The sequence below is a fragment of the Nicotiana tabacum genome, chromosome 9 (assembly GCF_000715075.1).
Source record: "Nicotiana tabacum cultivar K326 chromosome 9, ASM71507v2, whole genome shotgun sequence".
NCBI classification, from domain to species: Eukaryota; Viridiplantae; Streptophyta; class Magnoliopsida; order Solanales; family Solanaceae; genus Nicotiana; species Nicotiana tabacum.
The window spans coordinates 119,229,608-119,253,696 of record NC_134088.1 but is presented as its reverse complement, the minus strand read 5'-3'; the positions used below and the strand labels follow the sequence as shown (position 1 = coordinate 119,253,696).

The 24,089-nt window shown below is 34.9% G+C and overlaps 2 protein-coding genes and 1 pseudogene across 10 annotated transcripts; 2 read left to right on the top strand and 1 right to left on the bottom strand.

Moving 5' to 3' along the window:
• The first annotated feature begins 1,687 nt into the window (after nt 1–1,687).
• On the top strand, nt 1,688–7,199 carry LOC107796249 (pentatricopeptide repeat-containing protein At1g07590, mitochondrial-like). Of its 8 annotated transcripts, XR_012695048.1 has the most exons (5): nt 1,688–1,806; nt 3,285–3,372; nt 3,499–3,745; nt 4,290–5,818; nt 6,391–7,199. XR_012695048.1 is itself a non-coding variant. In XM_016619002.2 (4 exons), the coding sequence occupies exons 3-4, from the start codon at nt 3,572–3,574 to the stop codon at nt 5,538–5,540; spliced, it is 1,425 nt and encodes a 474-aa protein (XP_016474488.2). In that variant the 5' UTR covers nt 1,688–1,806; nt 3,285–3,372; nt 3,499–3,571; the 3' UTR covers nt 5,541–7,199. The 8 variants fall into 8 exon arrangements, 4 of the variants coding, with proteins under 4 accessions (XP_016474488.2, XP_016474486.2, XP_075078241.1 ...); XR_001650353.2 differs by having other exon boundaries at nt 3,285–3,745; nt 6,763–7,199; XR_001650352.2 differs by having other exon boundaries at nt 3,285–3,745; nt 6,695–7,199.
• On the bottom strand, nt 6,721–6,817 carry LOC142164548 (U6 spliceosomal RNA; annotated as a pseudogene).
• A 3,868-nt stretch (nt 7,200–11,067) lies between the features above and the next one.
• Nucleotides 11,068–24,089, top strand: LOC107774471 (PH, RCC1 and FYVE domains-containing protein 1). Of its 2 annotated transcripts, XM_075222138.1 has the most exons (9): nt 11,068–11,700; nt 12,860–12,946; nt 14,642–14,731; nt 15,283–15,363; nt 15,512–15,706; nt 15,833–17,965; nt 21,102–21,248; nt 22,369–22,754; nt 23,586–24,089. In XM_075222138.1, exons 1-9 carry the CDS (start codon nt 11,647–11,649, stop codon nt 23,716–23,718), a joined length of 3,306 nt encoding a protein of 1,101 aa, XP_075078239.1. In that variant the 5' UTR covers nt 11,068–11,646; the 3' UTR covers nt 23,719–24,089. The 2 variants fall into 2 exon arrangements, with proteins under 2 accessions (XP_075078239.1, XP_075078240.1); XM_075222139.1 differs by lacking the exon at nt 15,283–15,363 and having other exon boundaries at nt 11,071–11,700.

Here is a 24,089-nt window from a genome sequence, read left to right as displayed (position 1 = left end):
AAAAAAAAAAAAAAAGGACAATAGATTTTTTGGACTATTTATAAGTTATCCGAGTATTATTTTTAATACCGGAATAACTTATTCCAAATTTAATAACCAAATAATGTATAAGGTGGTATTAAATTTTCATCCCAACACTATTTTTTATTTATCCCTCTTACCAAACGACCCCTTATGGTCATTTTAGTATCTTTGCTCTATGCTATTCCATTATATTTGGACTAAAGGCCTCCTTTCCAGGTGCTTTTGTACACGTGGATTTTTTACTATACCCAGACCTACCTTATACAATACTAATTTTGAAGGTATTTTTCTTATAAATTATTTTTACTAATGATAGAAAATAATGCTAGTAAACTACGAAATTGTGTTTAACGACTAAGAAAAAAAATATACGAGAAGTTACAAAATTATATGGAAGCACACCGTAATGAACACATTAAACTGTTGAAAAGGGAGGATTAAAGAAAATGAAAGAGAAATAGTTTAAAAATAATAGTACTTAATATATTTGAAAAAAAGAAAATAATTTTTTTTAAAGTTACATTAGCTTGTAATTACTACCAGCAATTCACACACCCCTTGAGAATTGAATAATATAATTTTACCCCTTTAATTATACCCAATTACTTGACTAGATAAATATATCAAATTGTATAATTACATCCAAATTTAATGAATGAATTACAAAAAAATACACGTGACTTCACACCATAACAAAAAATGACCCATGTTTTTAAGTTTTACTCGACCTAGCCCGTATTATACATATTTTGAAAGCACTAACAAATTCAAAATATGTGTTCTTACAACCATTGCTTCTAAAAGCTATGGAGTTAAATATGTGTTCTCACAACCATTGCTTTCAGTCTCTCTTCTTCTCACATCTTCTACATATGCTTCAAGGGGCCGTGTATTTTCTGCTACCCCCTCTATGTTACCTGGCTGCAATATAAGAAAATTGAAGAGTAGAAGTCCACCATTGAAGACCATTCAAAGCTTTGCTTTCGAAAATAGAATTTTTTGAGTTTGTTAATTATTTGGATTGGGTGTTGTTCCAATTGATTGAAAATATTAAAATGAGTTCAAAATTTAAATTTGAAGTGATTTGGAGTAGATTTGAGTTCAATTTCAGAAAAGACGCAAAGAAGAAGACGAAGTTAGTCTTTTATATAATTATGTATAATCTTATATAATAGTGTATATGAGTGTATAAACACATCTTATACACTATTATACACTTTTATACACCTTTATACAAGCGTACGTAGACGAACTTCTTCCACGATTTTCAGTTGCAATTCTTGTTCAAAACCAGTCCAAATCTCCATTAAATGACTTCAAATTTTATATACAACCTCCTTATACTATTTCTAACAAATCTAAATAACACCCACTCTAAATTTCTCACAAAATCAAATTCGAAATTTAAATCCACATATTAAACTTGTTAAAAATCTAATTTTTACCACCTAAATGGATTTGGCTTGTTGAACTAATATTTGAGTTACAGTTACTGATTCGAAAATTAACTTAAAAGTTTGAGCAATTTTTTAAAAAATTAAATAGTAATTTCGAGAACTTATTGGAGTTGTACATTTGAATCTTAGTCTATTATTTTTGGGCTAGTTGGTTGTAAATTGAAATGTGAGCTATAAAATTGAAAAGTAAGGAATCAGTTGTTCTTATATGAAATTTTCCCAAATTTAATTCCTACTTTGCAAATATTCCTAATTCTCTACTCCTTCACTCCAGCCTCCAAGTCTAGAGCGACCGAACCGGAGTCCACAATCCAAACTTAATCAGGTAGCTCTATTCCCATTGTTGTTTGCAATTTTACACATATATCGCAAACATAAACTTGTATTTGCTTCGTAGCTTTCGCTAAGTGACATATTCTTTGAACAAATTAGTTATTATCATTGGATAAATTTGATTTATCGATGTGCTTTTGTTTCAGCAGAATTTCACAGAAATTGCAAGCAAAATGAAAACTTAGGTTAGGCAGTAATGTTTTGATTTTTCATTTTAGGCCGGATGACCTGTTGATTTAACCGATAACCGACCGATAACCGCTAAACCGATACCGAACCAACCGAACAACATACCCAGTTTATTCCCACAAGTGGGGAGGGTAGTATGTAGTCAGTCCTTACCCCTACCTTGTGAAGCAGTTGGCTAGTGGAGTAGTATCAATCGAACCATTAAGCGCAAATATCCAACCGATCTTCCCTATAAGCAGCCCTAGTAGAAAGCACAAGTTGAATTCTAGTTATGAATTAGGTAACAAGTTAAATATGTTCACAAATATTTAACTTTCGTTAACTTTAAGGATCAAAACCAGACTTTTGAACTAATTAAAGGTTATAAGTGCTTAGTCAAATAAATTAGCGACCAAAATTGAAATTAAACAATAACACAAGGATTAAAATTGCTATTTCCCCGATTTAAATCTGCCTTCTAGGTGGTTTTGGATTTGTTCTAATGATTTGTTTGGTTTGTCATAGATAGAATATGATGTACTGGAAAGTGCAGCTGATGACACAATCATATTTCTCTATGATATGGATGATATTCTCTGGATTTATCCAAAATTGTTAAATCTCTTATGTAGTGGGTAAAAAATTCATACCCCTTATTGGAATGTAACTTGAATTAATTTTTAACCAAAACTCTAATAACTGTGAACTATTTTGGTGTCTATATATGTGTTTATTTTATGCTTAATTTGTTAGACTAGAACTTTAAGACCCTGTTTTTTTTTAATCTGATCATATTCAAATGTTATTCATTTTCTCACATGCCTATTCGAATAGAGAAACAAATGATTACATGTAATGCATAAGAACGTCAGTGAAATCATACAGCATATCCACTTAACAATTTTTGCTCCAAGTCTTCGTCAAGATAAACAAGGCAGATTCTATCATAAGTCGTTCCCGCCAAGAAAAAATGTGCAGCACCAATAAATCCATGAGAAATTAGCTGCAAATCTGTATGCTATTCCAAGTCTTTTTTAGGTTAGCATACAAGTCAATCTTAAGTAGTGTAATATTTTCATCACGTAGTTTTCTGTGCACTAGTGCTAATTATAATATACTCGTAGGATAGGAGATTTGTTTTGCTCTGGGTATTGATATTGTATCCAAATCTAATGCATTTTGTAAATGAGATCTGTCCTAAAAGGCTAAAACTAGAGTCATCAGAGCTTGAAGCTATTTTTATTTACTGGTTTGGTAAGCCAAAATGACTCCTAATCTTTTGTTTTTATCAACCCGTGGCAGGTTCACTCTAATGGTTTCTGCGGAGCTAGTGGCGCTGAGTGCATAATATCAGAACAATTCGTTCCTTTAAGCAGTCCTGATGAGTAAAGTAAGTTTTGTTTGACATATCGACAATGAATTTCATAACCATTTTGCGGCAACAGAGGATCATTAGTGCAATTCATCCAACAGTTGTTATATCTTTGTACAAACAAAGTATTGATTCATGTCACAGTTTTTGCTCAAAAGTATCCGATGCAAATGAGAACTCAAAATCAAAAAGAGAAGAAAGGTTGGTAGATCAGGGAATGTTGGCAACAAGGAACAGCTTAAGTCAAAGAATTGAAAGTGTACCCAAAGGAGAGTACATCGGATCCGCTTTCCAAAGCTGGATGGGTGATGGTCTACCTATTCATAGAGGTGATATTTTCCATACTATCAATCGTTTGCGCAAGCTCAAATTCATCAAGCGCGGTCTTGAGGTTCTTTTACTCTGCCCCCTCTTGCCAAATCTGAACACGGGCATTTTACCTATTATGAATTACGTGAAATATTCAACCTACTGAGAAAATCACTACAGTGCACTTACTCGATGTGCTTGTTTGAGAAATCTAAGTCTAAGGGGTAATAGTAGTGATGTTATTACGGAAAGAGGAAAACTTTGTCTTGCACAGTTCTGTCACATGTTTCAGGTAAGCTGCTGCAGAGTGGTGTGTTCCATAGTGAGCTACCCTGGCATTTTCATGACTGAATTTGCTCTATACTGTTGTTGAGCTCATTCTCAAGTCTTACTTATCATAATGTCAAATCAAGCTCGTTTGTAGTTGCTATTGACAATCTTTGAGGTTCTTAATCTGACTGTATTCACTTGCATTTGATTGTTAGATTCAGTTATTAATTAAATAAATAGAATTTGATGCTAACAATTAAAAAAAAGGATACAATTTGGTGCTCAGTTGGAACTTCAAACGAAATCATATTGATATTGAGCGGTATGCTTAATCTTCTGCGGTTTACTTTTCTCAGGTGATGGAATGGGTTATAAGGGAGAGACCTTACAGACCAAAGGAACTAGATTACTCATATTTACTAGAATTCACTTCTAAGCTTCATGGGATATCACAAGCTGAAAGCCTTTTCTCACGAATACCATCTGAGTTCCAAAATGAGTTGCTCTACAACAATCTTATACTTGGGTGCTTGAACAGAGGCCTAATAAGGCTTTCACTAGCATATATGAAGAAAATGAGAGAGCTGGGTCATCCCATATCTTATTTGGTGTTCAACCATCTCATTATTCTCCACTCCTCCCCAAGCCGCAAGAAGTCCATACCTAAAATCCTGACGCAGATGAAAGCCGATAAGGTCATTCCACATGCCTCGACCTTTAATATTCTGCTCAAGATAGAAGCAAATGAACACAATATTGAACGCCTGTTAAAAGTATTCGGTGACATGAATAGAGCAAAAGTTGAACCGAATGAGGTATCATACTGCATATTGGCCACTGCACATGCTGTGGCTAGGTTATATACAGTTTGTGAGACCTATGTTGAAGCTCTTGAGAAGTCTGCAACTGGACGAAACTGGTCTACATTGGACATTCTTATCATACTTTATGGGTATTTGGGGAAGCGGAATGATTTGGAGAGGATATGGGGCATCATTATGGAGCTGTCCCATGTCAGGTCTAAGAGTTATGTCCTGGCGATCGAAGCATTTGGTAGGATCGGAGATATCTGTCGTGCTGAAGAGCTATGGTCCGAAATGAAATCAAGGAATTCTTTGAAGTCAAACGAGCAGTTCAATTCTTTGATAGCTGTATACTGCAGACATGGACTTATCACCAAAGCCACTGCATTGTATAAGGAGATGGAGAAAAGTGGGTGCAAGCCAAATGCCATTACTTATCGGCATCTTGCTCTTGGTTGCTTGACAGCGGGGTTAATTAAGGAGGCTATTAAAACTCTTCAACTGGGGATGGATATGACAGCAAGCATAAAGGTCAAAAGATCAACTCCATGGTTGGAGACTACTCTTTCAATAATCGAAATATTTGCAGATAATGGTGACGTAGAGAATGCTGAAAAGGTGTTTAAAGAACTGAAGAAAGCAAATTATACTAGGTATACCTTTGTGTACAATACGTTAATTAAGGCGTATGTTAAGGGGAAGGTATATGATCCAAATCTACTTAAAAGAATGATTCTTGGAGGGGCGAGGCCAGATTCTGAAACCTATAGCCTTTTAAAAGTTGTTGACCAATTTCGGACGTGATTATATTAGAATTATTTTATATGCTTTTATACTGGTGGTTCAAGAACTCAGCTAAGAGTAAGCCTATTTTTCCATTTGCTGAAGATAACCATACTTAACGTGCCCCTTTTGTTCGAGTCTTGGAGAGATGGTGGCAGGTTAGACAAGTTACACTATATTACATAGATACTTGGAGAGATGGTTGTACATCGTCCTATGGATGAAGTTCCTGAGCATCAAGAGTACTTGAGGAGAGCACCTATGATAGGAATGCCACTGCAGACAAATCATCGGATAAGGTTAGACCAACTTAAAGAACTTGATCTTACACCACTTAGTATGCATGAATCTGCATATGTATTTTTAACATGTTTATTTAATAGGATTTTTGGAATATAACTCCATTGTGAGATGATCATGTTATTAGATGTCATAATTTGCCCTTTGAATGCATTCTCTTATCCAATTTCAAATATAAAATGGCAATTTGAAGTACAGAAGAATAATGGCTGTGTCTCATGCCATCTTTTAACTGATTTAAGACCTTTATTTGCTTATCTCGGTCCGTCTCTAGAAGTTTGATTCATTAACAAAGTGCAGGCTAATCTTTTTGTAGTACCATGTGCATTTATCTTCTTGGTAGTTACTATGTTGTGATGTTATCTTACTGAGACTTTCTACCTGCTATGACCAATTATAAAAGCAAGATGTTATGTACTATTTTGCAAGAAAAAACTAAAGATTTTAAAAATTCCATGGTTAGCGTCGTCTTATTAAGCAGTCATAATGTTTTTTTTTTTGCAAGCAAAACCAAAGATTTTGAAAAATTCTTTATGTTAGCAATTACTCCGTTTGTATTTGCTATATATAGGACTGCTGCTGAGATGCTGCGTAGCTTTAGTAAAGATGAAGAAACAAGTTCTTTTGAGAGTTAAAAGATTTGCTTTTGACAGAAGAAAAATAGCAGGTCCATTAGTTTTTAAGATATTTGTTGGATCTCAGTGTCGATGGTACTCTTTCTGATTCGTACAGTTCAAAGCAACTTGAATTCACTCGTCTTTACTCCAGCATTTGAAGAGATTCTTCAGGACTTGTATAGTTCAAAATATTTGTATCCAATTTTGTAGCTTGATGCTGAAATAGGAATACTGTGCGTAATCTTTATTGTCATTCAGCTTAAAGTAAGGTACTTCCACTGTACAAAAGAGGAGACCATCTCTCTATTTGTGTCATCCTTGCGCAGGGGCAAGCTTATCTACTATGTATCGTTCCAGTTTTATCAGATGTTTCGGAAAGACTTATGCAAAAGAGGAGGGTTTACCAAAATAAACCTCCCTTGCTGCTGCAATAGCTTGATGATCTCTTCAATTGAATCTAAGTAAATGCATCACTCTCATTTCAGTGAAGACTGTGCCCTCTGAAGGGCAGATGTGGATATGAACCAATAAACAATAGCAACATGGCAATTTTAAATAGGAATTTGTTTCTCTTCATAGAATCTAAATCCTATTTGTATGATTGATTGTTAAAAGTCTTTTTATATTCATAGTAGTGTGTATGTTTGGATATAGTAGGAATTCTGTGTATAAAAGCACCAGGGAGGCCCTGGGCCCTAGTCCAAATATAATAGCTTACAGGAGTTGCAAGAGTGAAGATACTAAAGTGATATGACATTTCTGGTCACCTTTTCTCTTTTTTAGGACTCTCAATTACAGAGGTATGATAATAGAAAATTAATGACAGTATAAGTTGTCAGAAGCTAAGTGGCAAAACTAGTTATTGCCTGTGTTGGCACTGAATCCAAAAAATGTGTTGTTGTTTTTAAGATTTTTCTTACCTAGACTTGATGCCTGATGCCATCTAGCAAGGTTAAGTTACTATTGCCAGATCCATAATTTTATATATTTATAAGGCCTTTGAATGTTTGACAGCAATTAGAACAAAGACAAGATGAAACTTATTCACTCGAAATGATTTTTTTTTAGTAAGTTAATCACTTCGCTTCTTATAATTGGCTATTGTGTTTTAAAAAGTTAAAGTGTAAGGTGAGACGTTTTACTTATCCTTATTGCAAAATGAAGTATGAGTCTCATGGGTTACATAAATCCTAATATGTCACAATTTTTAACTTTTATGCTGAATGACTTTACAAACCCCTAAATTTTTCCAGATGGTTATTAATTTGCGAGTTTTCCATTTAAGCACTTTTACTTGAAGAGGTAACCGTCAAAAAACCCACTGAGCGTGTCTTTTTTTGATAGCTATGTTTAGACAATGAATATCTCTCAAGAATAAATAACTTATTTCTTCATACACCGGGCTTCTTGCATCACGGGTTCAAGTCATAGAATTATATGTTCGAGTTGTGGAATCAGTCATTAATGCTTGTATCAGGGTAAACTACCTACATTACACCTCTTGGGGTGCATCCCTTCCTCCGACCCACGTGAACACGTAATACTTCGTGCATCAAATTGCTATTTATCAAGGATCGTCACATGACAAAGCGTGTCTCTTTTTGATAGCTATATTTAGACAATAAATATCTCTCAAGAATAAATAATTTCTTCCGCCGTTCACCGGGCTACCTACATCAAGGGTTGGAGCCGTGGAGTTACGGGTTCTAATTGTGAAATTAGCCACTGATACTTGTATCAAGATAGACTGGTTACATTATATTCTTAGGATATGACCCTTCCTCGAACCCGCATGAACACAAAGTGGAGAGTACTTTGCTTGAAGATCTTTTCATCTTTGCATGTGGCAAATGGTTGTTGACTTTATAATTGATGAGCACATTACCCAAACATAATTTTGTAAAAAGGAACTAGGGGACCATTTTAATTTGCATAATTCTCCCTTGTGGATCCTTCTATCTTTTCCTTTTTTTCTAAAAAAAAGTGCATAAAACTTATGGTGATAGTTATTGTCAATGTGTTGGAAAGACAAGTGTTCTTGTCAAGGGTATTTTTGGTACATCTCCATTATATTTCTGACTTGTTTATTTAATTTAATAATTTTTTTTTGGTCCACATTTTTATAGATTTGGAAAAAGTTTTAGTAAGAAATATATTGGAAGAATTGTAATGTTTTAGGTATAATTCTATTTGAAGATAGGGTTGTCTGTAAATGTAAAACTATACTCCTAATACTTTTTAAGTTAATTTGAAATTTGAAACTAGATAAAAGAATTATTTTTCTGTGAAGTCTAATACACTTTGTGTTTAATCTTCTCTCCCTCATGTGACAGACTAATTTAAATAAGTCAATTGACGCTACTGATTATTTATCTTTTCAAATATTCTATAATTTTTTCTTCAAAATATTAACTCTAATCCCATTAGTGTTTATCAAAATATTAATTTTTACATTATAGAAGCTAAACTCTTTCAAATAAGCGTGGAGTGACCTCTCAAGAATTAATCTTTCTAATTAACCTAAAACATTTATGAACCCTAATAAATGGTCCAGTATTTTTATTTTTATTTTTTGTGATAAATGCTGCAATTTTTATGGTTATTAAAATTTTTAAGTGTTTGTAACGGCTAACAATATGATATCTTTTTTAAAACCATCAAGGTGACAGGTAGCTTGGATTTTATTAATTAAACAAGAAAAATGAAAATTAAACTTATAATATAAAGAAATAATCTATGAGTAACTTTGAATTTATAAATTATCTGTAGTTAATAATTAACTACTAAGGATTATGGTTGGTTGAATAGGATCCCTCGCTCAAACTGAAAAAATTTCAGTTGGAACGTTTTTCCCCTTTGATAGAATACGTAGCGCAACCCCGAATTAGTCGAGACATCAAAACAAATATTCGAAAATTTTGATTATGTATAGGAGAATCAGAATGTTTTTTCAACTTTGGAATTTTGGAATGGAATTTTTCTCTTGGAGAGAATTTGGACAGAATTCGAACCATATGCTTTGAATGTAGGAAATGAAAGGAAAAAGGAAGAGATGTATAAAAGGTGAAAATATGAGTGAAAATGGGGGAAAGAATTATTGGACTCATGAATCATGACAATATTACTTTTGATTTGGGAGTCAAATTTTTGTTCAATATAATCTTTTAATATTTAAAAATATATCTTTACGAGAAAAAGATGATTTTATCAAAAGAATGATTTGTAATGCTATTTATGTGATTTCTAAATATAGATTTAAAATATGTTTAGAGATTTCATTAGTATCACAAGTTCACAACTTCCACTCTTACTTACCATGGTGAACTACAAATCAAAGAATATTAAATTAAAAAAATTATCTTATTTTTTCATTTTTTTTTACTTTTCATATGTATTTCCTTTCTTCCTTTCCAAATACAAAATAGGATCACAATATACTTATAATTTTACTTACCATATTTCTGGTAAGATGATAAATATCTCCCTCTCCGTAATTTGAGCTTTCGAGTTTAAATGCAATATTCTTTTGGAGGAAGTGTCTTAATCTCAAATGAAATTTCCTTGACATAAATTCGAATACGCTTAAACTTCAAAAGAAAAAAAGAAGAAGAAGAAATTACTTAAAATAAAGAATAATTAATAAGAAATGAGTCAAATGTAACAATTACAATCTAGTACTTATATGATTTTTCTTTTTAAGAAATGTACACTTTTGACTCAATACTGAAGATATGCAAAACGTATATGTGAATTGCTATTTAAAGAAATACTGAAGATATGTAAAACGTATATGTGAATTGCGATTTAAGAATAAAGCATACGAAAAACAGACCGAAGTAGTTAATTCTTACAAACCATATGATGTGTCAAATGAACTTTTTTATTCTATACCTCACACAACTAATATAAATTGTGTGAGGTTATGGTGCTTTTTCAAAAATAAATAACTTGTATTTCTTTGTCATGTTGTGATTATGTTTTCTTTGAGCCTAGAGTCTTTCAAAAATAATTTTTCTGTCTTCACAAGGTAGAGATATTTTATCCTTCGGGACGACCCAATTGGTATGGAGGGAGTTATTCATAGTGATGACCTGTGATCGATCCATTCTCAATGACTTCTGGGTCTGAGTCTGTTGCACAGAGCTTGCCTAGTGTAATTTATATCCCCTGTGTGATTTGCAGGCTATTACACAGTGGGAGATTTACCCAGTGCGCACAGAGTGCTCACCCGAAGGGTAGAGGTTGTGGCAGAGGCTGTAGCGGCAACGAGTTTTCCTGGGGTTCCAAAGAAAAAAAGGTAGGGATATTTGCATACACGCTATCTTTCTCAGACCCCACTTGTGAGATTGCATCGGATATATTATTATTATTGTTGTTGTAAAAATAAATAACTGGAGAAGGCAAGAGAAGTGGAAGGACTATGAGGCAGGGCCCACAAAAATCCAGATGTCAAAGGTACAATGGCCTTACACAACCAAGGTTAGTTATGTAATACATAGAATAAATTCAGATAAACAGATCGCCTACGGTTCCAGCGACCTACAAGTTTCATTTAAAAAACAACAACTTTTAATTAATAGGAGTAACTGCTATTTCCTCAATTTAAAGAAAGTAAAATTAATATTAATATTATATTCCATTCTCCTCAGTCCACCTTTCTTCTCTCTCTCTCTCTCTCTCTCTCTCTCATCAGTCATCTTCTGTAGCACTTTTGTGTGTGCGTGTTTTTGCTGCTTCTCTGCACCCATTGCCCAAAACAAAAACAAAAAATCAGATCAAACCTTAGATTCTGTTGCTTCACTTTTATCAGCTGATCTCTCTCTCTCTCTCAAATTCACAAGCAGTGACGTTTATTTTCTTACTATAAAACTCTCATTTTCAATCGTTTTCACAGTTTCAGCTTTCTGGGTCTTGCTAATTTTAGCTATTTTTTAATACCCACTTCAGTTCTTGAATTTTTACTTCACACCCAAAAAAAGTTTCACTCTTTTTTTTTTTAGTAGTTGCAAATTGCAATTTTTGGGGGGCTATATAGGATCATTGTAATCAGTAATTTTTCACTTTTTTTTTTCTAGGGCATTTGGTGAATTTTGAATAGAACTTGTATTCAATGTGATTGGAATTGAAAATTTTATTTTAAATGAATGCGAGGGGTTTAGAGATTTTAGGGCTAGTTTTGGAAGTGGCAGATTTTGGTGTCAATTGATAGAATGAATTCAGATGCCAACAGAGCTAGTGGACAAGTTGAAAGGGATATTGAGCAGGTACAAATTTAATATACTGTATTTTTTTAAATTTTTTTAAATTTTTATATACTGTAGTAAACCTGCACTTTTTAATATTGTTTAAACAATTAAAGTTTTATTGAGTATTACGGTTTTTGTTAATTGTGTATTTTATTACTGATAAGCTGAGTCCAACTAGAAGGAATCCTAGAATTACGTCTGTTTTTTGGTTTTGATTGAGGCGTAGTTGATTGAATTGTATAGATACTGAAGTTTGTTGAGTATTGTTGCTTTTGCCGATTCTATTTTTTTTAGATAAGCTGACCCTAACTAGTTTGAGATAGAGGCGTTAGGCGCAGTCAATTCAATTGTATTTTGTTACTATAAGCTAAGGCCAGCTAGTTTGGGATTGAGGCATAGCTGATTGAATTATATTTTATTATTGATTAGCTGACCAGCTGGTTTAAGATTGAGGAGTAGTTGATTGAAATGTATTTAGTTATTGAAAAGTCGGCTCCAACTAGTTTGGAATGGAAGCGCAGTTGATTGAATTGTATTTGGTTATTGATAAGAATCCTTATTAGTTCGGGATAGAAGCATAGTTTGATTTTATTGTATTTCATTATCGGTAATCTCTGGAAACTTGTCGAATGCCCTATTATTTTTAATATATGTGACTACTTCTTTTTTTACTTATGAGAATGCGGCAATACTTTCTCCACTTCTCATTTTCTTTTTTCGTGGTTTCGTAATTTAGTGTTAAAAATATTTGTTGGCATTCTGTGGTGAGAATTCGTAATCAACTTCCTCTTTATGGTGTTATGCAAGATGAATCGTAAAAGAAAGCATGTTTAATTGAGACACAATAATTTTATAATCATTTTATACATAGAATAGAAATGGCAAGTAAGGTAATAATACTAGGATATCATGTTTTAGAAAGAATTAGCAATTGGCATGTCATAAGATTGTGTGAATATTGTTGCTGCTGTTGAAGTGCCAAGTAATATAAAGCGTTGATTTTGGTAGCAAGAGCAATGAAGTCCAATTTAAGTAATTTCAGTTACCACCTAAATATAACTACTTCTGAAAATTGGGCTATTAGTGTTGCTCGTTCATTGTTTATTTATTAGGTTCAAAATCTCTCGACTTTTTAAACTTCTTTTCAGCTTCTATTTCTTCTTATGATTTACATCAGGCGATAACTGCTCTAAAGAAGGGTGCATACTTACTCAAGTATGGAAGAAGGGGGAAGCCAAAGTTTTGTCCCTTTCGGTTGTCAAACGTAAGTATCAGTTCATGTTTCTTTATCCTGTGTAAATTACTTTGTATTCTTACCCCAATTTTTTCTTTGTCATCTATGAATATTCTCGTAAGATATCATTTGTACTAGTCAAAATAAAAATAAAAAATATTTCTGTCTTTATTGTTGAGTGTAGCATGAGGTTAAGATGCAATTTACTCTTTTTTTCCCAATCATGTAGTTTAATATCTATGCTGGTCTTTGCTTTTGTCAATTATGCTACAAAACCGTGATATTCGACGCTTGACGTGTAACTCCTTTATTCTATAATTTATGGGGTAAGAATAAGAACTTCTAGAGTCTATCAAGCAGCAGCTAGTAGTCTACCGGGTTCATTTTTTGATTGCCTTAAAAAATCAAATAAATTAATCTGTCTGGTTCTGCAGGAGATGTTTGATATTTGCCTAATTTTTGAGTTAAGGTGCTTGACGTGACCCTTGTTTGTATAATGCCCCAGTGTAAAATTGGATTAAGGAAGGGCAAGAGAAGGGGTTTAGTATCGTGTAATAGTATAAGCAGTAATAGAGAGAATATTCCTATAAAAGGGGTTAGCAAACTATGCATTTCCTATTGTAATTTCCCTCTACATTCTCCGGTTGATTTTACAGCTGCTCTGAAGTTTGTGGAATCTTCAGTTTTGTGTCTTACTGTACATCGGTTATCCAAAATGTGTGTTGCAGCCTATCTACTTGAGAAACCCTTTTCTGATCCGAATTACCTAATGTTCACTTCACACATGCTTACTGTATCAGTTCCTTTGCCTTTCTATTTAGAATTAATGTACGTGCGTGTGTGGTGTGTCCATATGAGTTTTGTATTTAAGATAGGAGGATCATCATTCAAACGATAGCAATACTACATGACATAAGGAAAATGTGCTTTATCAAGCATGAAAAGTAAGCATCAGTTAGTCCAGGCTCCTTAATCTTTCTGCTACTATGAAAGCAATACGTGATATCTGAACTGCCTCACACCAAAGAGAAGCAAAAGTAGCATTTAATCTATGCAGAATAATATTTAAAGTTGAGTTACAAGCGAAATGCAGCAAAAGTTGGTAATCGTATTGTCTTCCGAAGTCCTATCCTGTCATGTTATCCAACACCAAAACTTAGAAATCATTCATTTATGCTGAAACAAAATGGATAATTTCCATAAACACATACACCTAGAGTGGTTCTTTATTCAGGTATGCTGTTTTTCTCATACCTGAAAGAGAATCAACCATTTTTTAGAACGGTACTTTTTACTGTTTAAGGGTGCAGCATGTAGTTCAATGTCATGGAATCCATTTATTCTTTGTTTCCTTCTTCTGAGCTGTCCCAATAGTTGAGCTTCAGTCTCTTGTTGAGGTTTAACGCTTGATGCTGGCCATTTCTGTGTCTGTCTTTGCTGATGACTTTGGTTGTAACAAAAACTGTGTTTTCATAAGAAGAGTTCTTTCATGCTGCACAGATTGTTTGTCTATACCTTTACTAGAAATTGGATTTGCTGTTGTATCTCAGTTAAACGGAATTTTCTTCCCTTTATTAAGTTGAAGTTTGGACTTTACCTATCAAAAGAAGTTCTATAAAAATAAAATTAGTCTGAAGTCTGGACTACTTTGTGTCCTTTGAAATCTAGCTCTAATTGAGAATTAATGCTTTAGTATCTAAAAATTAATTCTGACTGTGGTTGCAGGATGAGTCTGCTTTAATATGGTTTTCAGGTAAAGAGGAGAAACACCTGAAGCTAAGTCATGTGTCAAGAATAATATCTGGGCAGCGCACTGTAAGTTCTCCTCATGGTGAAAAGCCTGGTTCTGTCCTGAAACTTTTTTGATTGGTATCTCCGTAATACAAATGAATCCGTCTGTGTATCTTTTTGTGTGGTATCAATACTTGTGATTGAAGAGTCTATACACTAGAAGGGGAACTTAAGTGATATCTGATGAAGTCACAGAGAACCTTAACACTGTTTGTGAATAGTTATGAACTTGCTAGAAGTTTTGGCTCTAGGCACGCTTCTCCTGGCATAATACTTTGTCTTCTGTTCGATGTGATAATGTACTTTTTGTTATTAAAAAAAACTTGAGAGTAGATGAAAGATGAGGAAAAAGTAGATGGGTGGAGAATGAATAGGACCAAGGTCCAAACACTGCTAAAAGAAGGTTGCTCAATCCATAGTTGATTTGATTAATTGTGCTGTATGAATCTGTCAGTTTTTGTCTTTCTTGCCTTCTCCCACACATACACACACACATCTCTCGCTATAACTGTCAACCATAACAAGGCAAACGTTCTCGTTAGTATTCACTGATCTGAATTAATGCTCTATTCCAGCCAATTTTTCAAAGGTACCCACGACCTGAGAAGGAGTATCAGTCATTTTCACTTATATACAATGATAGATCACTGGATTTGGTAAGAGTTTCATTAGTAACAGCTGTGTCTTTCATTTAGAGAAAAAAATTTATTGTGATTTTTGTTGCTTTGTATTATCCCGTGTTTGTCAGATATTGGTTCTTGCACCAAATTCATCACACCTTTGCTTGTCACTTTCTCTTTTTAGATATGTAAAGATAAAGATGAAGCGGAGGTTTGGTTTAGTGGTTTGAAGGCCTTAATTTCTCGTGGGCACCAGAGAAAATGGAGAATAGAATCAAGGAGCGATGGAATTTCTTCTGGTGCTACTAGTCCTCGAACATATACTCGAAGAAGCTCTCCTCTGCATTCTCCATTTAGTAGTGGTGACAGCTTGCAGAAGGTACTATAGCATCCACATGTCTCCTTATGCATATGCAGATGAAATGTATCCTTAAATTTTTCATGTTTATATTTTGGTTTTATTTCTCTCTCTGAGATTTTGAATGAGATCCTATATGTCCTTCAGGATGGTGGTGATCAGCTTCGGCTTCATAGTCCATATGAAAGCCCTCCTAAAAACGGTGTAGATAAGGCGTTTTCTGATGTAATTCTGTATGCCGTACCACCCAAAGGGTTTTTCCCTTCAGATTCTGCTAGTGCTTCTGTTCATTCCTTGTCTTCTGGAGGTTCAGATAGCATACATGGTCAGATGAAGGGAATAGGGATGGATAATTTTAGAGTAAGCCTTTCAAGTGCAGTTAGCTCATCAAGTCAAGGTTCTGGTCATGATGATGGTGATGCTTTGGGGGATGTTTTTATATGGGGAGAAGGCACTGGGGATGGTGTCCTAGGTGGTGGACCTCATAGAGTTGGCAGTTCTTTTGGTGCAAAACTAGATTCTTTGTTTCCCAAAGCTTTAGAGTCTGCAGTGGTATTGGATGTTCAAAATATAGCTTGTGGTGGCCGACATGCAGCACTTGTGACAAAGCAGGGCGAGATTTTCTCCTGGGGTGAGGAATCAGGAGGTAGGCTTGGTCATGGTATTGATTCTGATGTTCTGCATCCGAAGCTTATAGATTCACTCAGCCATTCAAACATTGAGCTTGTTGCATGTGGTGAGAATCATACTTGTGCCGTAACACTCTCCGGAGATTTGTACACATGGGGTGATGGTGATTTTGGTCTTCTTGGGCATGGAAATGAAGTTAGTCATTGGGTCCCCAAAAGAGTAAATGGACCCTTAGAGGGCATACACGTTTCCTATATCTCGTGTGGGCCCTGGCATACTGCTGTGGTGACCTCTGCTGGTCAATTATTTACTTTCGGCGATGGTACTTTTGGTGTTCTTGGTCATGGAGACAGAAAAAGTGTTTCTAAACCTAGGGAAGTGGAGTCTTTAAAGGGGCTTCGAACTGTTCGAGCAGCTTGTGGGGTTTGGCATACTGCAGCGGTTGTTGAAGTCATGGTCGGAAGCTCAAGTTCAAGTAATTGTTCATCAGGAAAACTTTTTACTTGGGGAGATGGTGATAAAGGTAGACTTGGGCATGGTGATAAGGAGTCAAAACTTGTACCTACCTGTGTTGCAGCTCTTGTTGAACCAAACTTTTGCCAGGTTGCTTGTGGACACAGCTTGACAGTTGCATTGACGACTTCTGGTCATGTATATACAATGGGGAGTCCTGTATATGGGCAATTAGGTCATCACCAAGCTGATGGGAAGCTGCCCCGTCGTGTTGAAGGCAAGCTGGCAAAGAGTTTTGTGGAGGAGATTGCTTGTGGTGCTTATCATGTTGCTGTCTTGACTTCTCGAACTGAAGTTTACACATGGGGAAAGGGGGCAAACGGAAGATTGGGTCATGGGGATACTGATGACAGAAATTCTCCAACTCTAGTGGAAGCTTTAAAAGACAAGCAAGTCAAAAGTATTGCTTGTGGTACTAATTTTACTGCTGCTATTTGCCTTCATAAATGGGTATCAGGGGTCGACCAATCCATGTGTTCTGGCTGTCGTCTTCCTTTTAACTTTAAAAGGAAACGCCACAACTGTTATAACTGTGGGCTTGTCTTTTGTCATTCATGTAGCAGCAAGAAATCACTGAGGGCATCAATGGCACCAAATCCCAATAAACCCTATCGTGTCTGTGACAATTGCTTCAGTAAATTGAAAAAAGCTATTGAAACCGATGCTTCTTCTCAGTCTTCTATGAGTCGACGAGGAAGCACGCATCAGGCGTCAACTGATATAACAGACAAGGACACTAAGTCAGAAACAAGGTCTCGGCCTCAACTCGCTAGATTTTCTTCAATGGAATCCTTCAAACATGTAGAAAACCGTTCTTCCAAACAGAAGAAAAAACTTGAATTTAACAGCAGCCGTGTGTCACCTATTCCAAATGGTACCTCTCAATGGGGAGCTCTCAACATTTCCAAGTCTTTTAATCCAGTATTTGGCTCGTCCAAGAAATTCTTTTCAGCTTCAGTTCCTGGATCAAGAATTGTTTCTCGAGCAACATCACCAATATCTAGACGGCCAAGTCCACCTCGTTCTACTACGCCAACTCCAACATTGGGTGGACTCACATCTCCAAAGATTGTTTTGGACGACGCTAAAAGGACAAACGATGGCCTTAGCCAAGAGGTTATCAAATTAAGAGCACAGGTATGTCATTTGTATTTGTGTAAGGAGCAGTCATCTACTTGGGACGCATTTTCCTCAGTTTGCTCCACATATTATCCGTGGCTGATGTGAGTTCAAAAACAAAGATTTAAGCTTCTCTATTAATCTAAGAATTTTTGGACACTTTCTGTAATGTGAAGTGTCAAACATGAGATGTGGGGCAAGAATTCCTCTAGAGTTTCTAGAGAACACCATATTCATAGCATATTTTTTCATACAATGCTGAGAAAATTCATCCAAGTTTATAAGAAGTATTACTTTATTGATCGGTTCATTAGAAGTGTCATAAGACGTGATAGTGTAACTAAATGGACAGTGAATCGGAGAATTTATTTGAGAGGTAAAATCAGAGACTTATTAGTAATATGCCATCTTGTACTGAATTTTTAACAATCTTTTGAGCCTCCAGGTCACTGATATATCTTCTTTTAGGCGCTATCTTGTGGTATGATCCCCTGGTTGCTGCTTTTCCCTGTTCAATGTATCTGACAGGCTAAAAACCTAACCTAAAGGACAATCAACTGATCAAAATTGTAATCCATCTAGAGATTAAAATAGATCTTTATTTGCAAGAGTGCATGGCTGAATGTGGGAATCCCTTCACTCTTAATAATGACTCTACTAATCTGCTTCATTGTAGATTGTGGAGGATTACCTTTTAGAAGTTCACACCTGCATAGAAATAGTATCTGCATGAAACTTAAGTCGCTGTCAAGGCTTGTCTTCTCTGTAAAATCATAGAACAACTAAGATTATTCATCGGCATCTGGCATCCGATCATTTCCCAAAGATGCCTATAAATACATCTCTGTGGCATCCTTGCCCAACAGCGGATCCATGGTTCTTTCACATCAATGCAACATGTATTGCGCAGATCAACTTGACCTTAAAGAGTAACGCTATAATAGAAACTACCTTTTAGGACTTATAATTGTAGTAGTGAGAGGAAAAAAAAGGAGTTAGAAAATGTACTTCAGATCCTTGTATTTGGGCAAGTAGCTTTATTTGGTAAATGCCAATTGTGGTGAAGAATGGTCGAATACAGTAAGTAAACCTAATATGTACCTGTTTCTGTACCATCGTGGTACGAGTTCAATAAAAGATCTTACCTACCCAAAAAAAGTAAGTAAAGCCAATTCGTTAGCTTGTGCAGAAACATGTCTCTCATTCATTTGCTTTTTTTAAAGAAATATATCTCATCCCAATTGTAATTAAACTAAAAAAGAAACTCGCTATCCAAAAAAACAAAAATAGTAAACTAAAAAAGACATAAAAGAAAGTGTTTCTCATTCCTGTATGTTTTAGAATACAAAAAAGGTTAAGTAAAGAAAACCTGTCTCTTTCCTATTCCGAAACGGAAAAAGGTGCAATATCTTGCATCAAGATCTTAATATGATTTCTCAAGCACATCATTTACAATGTAATAGATATGCATTTTATTCTACTAGTTTTTATTTACGTGCACTGCATATATATCCCATGATAATTCGTACAAAATCAATTCAAAGATTTGGAAAAGCGAGGAAGTGTATATTTTGAAATGTTTCTTGTGGAAATTGGGAAAAAAACTTGAAAACTTTGAAAGTAAATTTATTAATTTTATAACAATCAAAATTAGTTTTTTCTGTTTTTATTATGTCACTGTAAAATGAAATGGTGAAGTTTTTTTTGCCTTTTTAAGTTGTGGAAGGATGGGTTTATCAATGGATGTTTGGCTTTGCTTTGGAAGGAGAAAATACTCGCGTTAATTTTGACTTAATATTTTACCTTATTTTTACTTTTTCAAAGAAAGAACGAAAAGGGATTTCCATAGGAAGCAAATTTGGGGTCTTTGGGCCAACATCATGTAACTACGAAACTGAGTTATTTATTTCATCTTTTAATTTGGAAAAAAGAACAAGAATAGGAACTCCAGAAAAAGAAAAGTTAGGGTCTCTAGGCCAACACCACGTAAGAATGTAATTAATTTGGCTTTAAGAATGATAATAGGTGCATGATGTCTAAATAATGAAGCTTTCGTATTAATTAATAAGGTCAAATAATGAATATAAGGAGATATTGAAGTTTTTAAATGAATTCTATTTACAAGTCTATCCAAAATGGAATGCACTTATGAAAGATAAAAAAGGTCTATCGACATGTGTTAGAGTATAGATAGACACTAGACCTTTGTTTCTTTTTTACCTTTCTGCTTTCCTCTTTGTCTTTTTGTGTGTTCTGGGAGGAAGAGGCAGGGGGGGCAAGAAGGGAATAATTGAGTCATCTACCAGATCAAGGCTTATCCCCATATGAAATGCAATTGCTTACACTAAAAATGTAAGCCTGCGGGAAAGTTATGAATTATAGTCCATCAATGATCTCCTCCTGTTTTGACTGAGTTTAATCTCCCGATCAAATGCCCTTTTGTATAGTACCATGTACTTTATGATGTCCTCCAGTCTTGCTTAAGTACATCTTGTATGTAGAGATTTTAGGTTCGGATAAATATCAACCAATCATCTACGTTTCAATCCGAATCCAAGTGGAGTCGGCTAGTGAATCTTCTATATCCATTTTGTTCTATTCTGATTTATTACATTCCAATACCGGACAATTTGCCTTTTTAGGCAAATCAGCTGTGTGGGGACCTTTTTTTCCATTTGGTCCTTCAATTGTGCTACTTACCTCTTTGGTTGGATAAGATCATTTGTAATCTTCTCTGTTTTTAAAAATAGAGATGAATTTTTGTATTCTTGTCCTTATTCAGTCTAATATCTTGCATATTCTTGTCCGTATTCATCTTAATATCTTGCATACTTATGGCAGTCATCCATGGATATGTTGGGCTTTAAGCCTCAATATTTACTCCTAGATATATGCATGTCTCAACCATCCTATAAAACTTACTGTTCACCTTTTAGTTATCTTTCTGTCCATGGCATTATCGCACTTTCCATTTCAGGCGTCCTTTTTAATGCTGTGTTACATCTTATATATAGTGCCATTCTCATGTAAGTGTGAGACTAGGATCTAAATTGTCTGTATTAAGCATCACGATTTTTTAAAAATTGAATCATCCGAATCAAATGAATGAATTATTCATTAGAAAAAGCACTGTGTTGAACGATCTTCATCATAGGTGGAAAATCTCACGCGCAAGGCTCAACTTCAAGAGATAGAACTGGAAAGATCTGGTAAGCAGCTAAAGGAGGCAATAGCCATTGCTGGAGAAGAGACTGCCAAATGCAAAGCAGCAAAAGAAGTTATCAAGTCACTTACTGCTCAGGTAAGCTGCTTTAGTTTTTATGTCAAAAAGTTGCGCATGCTTATGATGAAATATATGCCTGTCTTCGGAATAAGTTTCCCAGCACAAATTGTTTCTGTTTTGACTTCATGAAATGCGGCAACTCTTATAAATAAGAATGTGTTCCACTTAAAAAAATCTAAAGCTGGATTAGGAAAATAAAGCTTTCATTTACTCTAATAAATTATTACTGCTTAATTTATTAAACAGACTTTCAAGTAAGATGGTCTAACAACATTGAGATACATATACATATAGGTCTATGATTTTTATGCAGTCGTTTGATATAGACACAAATTAATTTCTGACCAACGAAGTATGTGGTTGTCATTACTCAGAGTATCTCTCTGTTTTGGTCTAGATGCGAGTGTGCATTTTCTTTTGTCATCGTGTTATCAGTTGTGCTAAAACACTTAATAATGCATACTTTATCTTTTGTGTCTTTAGGTCATAAGTTTTTGTAAAATGACTACTTTAATCTTATGGCATTTCTCGAATATGCATCTCGGAATTGTCTTTTTGTTATGTCAAAGTAATTGCGTGTGATTTTGGTTCAACAATCGTATTCGATTAACAATCTACTTCATCCTTTTCAAATAGAATGTCATTTATTTCTCTCCCAAAACTATTGGGATTTCTTTCGTACCAATGTCTAGCTTCATGAAATCCGAGTTCCAACATTTTTTGTATACCTGCAAAAGTTAAGTGGACCCAAATTTTATACGTGACAAAATTGCAATTCTACTTTTTTTGTTGGCAGTTAACCTTTTAAGTTCACATGGAATATAGCTTGCGTGTAAAAGGATGAAGACACTCAGTCTGTAAAACAACAGATGGAAAAAAGAAAGTTTCTTTATAATTTGCCGTTCATTCTTTTGGATTTGTTTTAACAGTTCAAGCTTTTCATAGTTTAGCTTGTTTTCCTTAGTGGTCAGGTTATGTGCGATTGCTCATCAGTATCCTTTTAGTTTAGTATTTTTGTTGCCCTTCTATTGAAGATAGAGATGATTTGTAAAGTTATTGAAAACATAATTTTCTGTTGACCTGCCTTTCATTAGCTTCTTTTGCTGATAATCTGTTTTGTCGTCTTTATCTTTCATAGCTGAAGGAGATGGCTGAGAGGTTACCAGTAGGTGCTTCCCGGAACATCAAATCTCCTACATCTTTTTCCTTGGCTTCCAATCTTACCGCCGGTGATATACCAAATGGCTGTATTGACCGAATTCATAGTCAACTAACTTTCCAAGATGTGGAGTCAAATGTATCTAACAGCCAACTACTTTCTAACGGATCAAGCAATGCCAGTAATCGCAATGCTGTTCAAAACAGACAAGGGTTTCCAGAACCAACCCCAAGAAATGGGGCCAGAACAAAAGAAGGTGATTCTCGTAATGAGAATGAATGGGTCGAACAAGATGAACCAGGTGTATATATTACACTTACCTCCCTACCTGGAGGTGTCAAAGATCTTAAACGTGTTCGCTTCAGGTACGCTAACTATGGCTTAAGGTCACCAAATTTGATGGAATTAATCCTCTGCATTATTCTTGTCAAAATAAATGATCTCCTGTAATTATTCATTATGTTATTTCTGCGGGTAGTTACTTTTCAATTTCTCTGAGCACATTTCAAGGAATATGGTTTGAGCCTGGCCATGCTATCTCTCTGTTAAAGTGATCCATCTCTCTTTAGTAGAAATGAGAAAAATATCCTCATTAGGAATCGCTCCTGTCCTTGGACTGATTTCCTAATTTTTCAAAAAAAGGATATTTTAGTTTGACGCAAAAGATCCTTCATGCATTTAGTTCTTTTGCATGTAGTTGTTGACTACATGCTTCTATGTTGGTTGTCAAAACTTCGTTTTACCATTTAGACATCATAAACGGAACGGCATGGTCACTAAGGATTCATATCGAACCCAACTTCCTTGGTACAGAGGCATAGTTGCTGTACATTGGATTCATCTCCAGTAGAGATTTGTTACCCATGTAGGAATAAGCTTGAGATCTTAGAGAAGTTCTAGTTCTAGATGATCCCTAATTTTCCTTAAAATGGAAATTATTTAGCATCAGAGTGATATTAGTCTAACTAAAGTAGAATGCATACGATTCATATAGCCGACCCACATAGTTTAGGATTGAGGCATAGTTGATTGATTGAGAATTCATTTCAGAATCCTGCACAAAGAAAAATGTTTTGTTTGTTTGCTTAAAAACAATTGGTTGGTTGATTACAATGACATTCTGTGTGTGAATGCTTTAAGTTTCATATAGCCACTTTTCCGTTGGAATCAAAAGACTGATGTGTCCTAAAATGCAGTCGAAAACGATTTAGCGAGAAACAAGCTGAACAGTGGTGGGCAGAGAACCGCGCAAGAGTTTATGAGCAGTATAACGTCCGCATGGGGGACAAGTCAAGTGTTGGCAGTGTAAGCGAGGACTTACCACATTGAAACATGCTAATAAATTTGTAAGTGATTTTTTCTTTTCTTGGCCTCTTCTTTTTCTTCTTCCCTGTCGGAAAAATCTCTGCTTTACGGGGAAGTTCATATTCATCGCTTAGTTTGGCTTCTCAAATCTGTGGGGTGGTATCAGGGGTTGTCATAAAAAAGAACTAGGATTAGAGGTTTGCTTCTAAGTTTTCATTAGATTTTTCATCTTCTTCTTATGGCTTGACCTGTTATTTTTCCTTTTTCCATTTCCCCCCTCCATAATGGTGTTTGTGGGGAATTGAGGGTGAGAGATGTAAAGTTTTAACTGCTTGCTCTTATTGAGAGTAGCTTCCTTGTAAATTTCTCTAGTAAATGCATCTTCTGATTTCAAA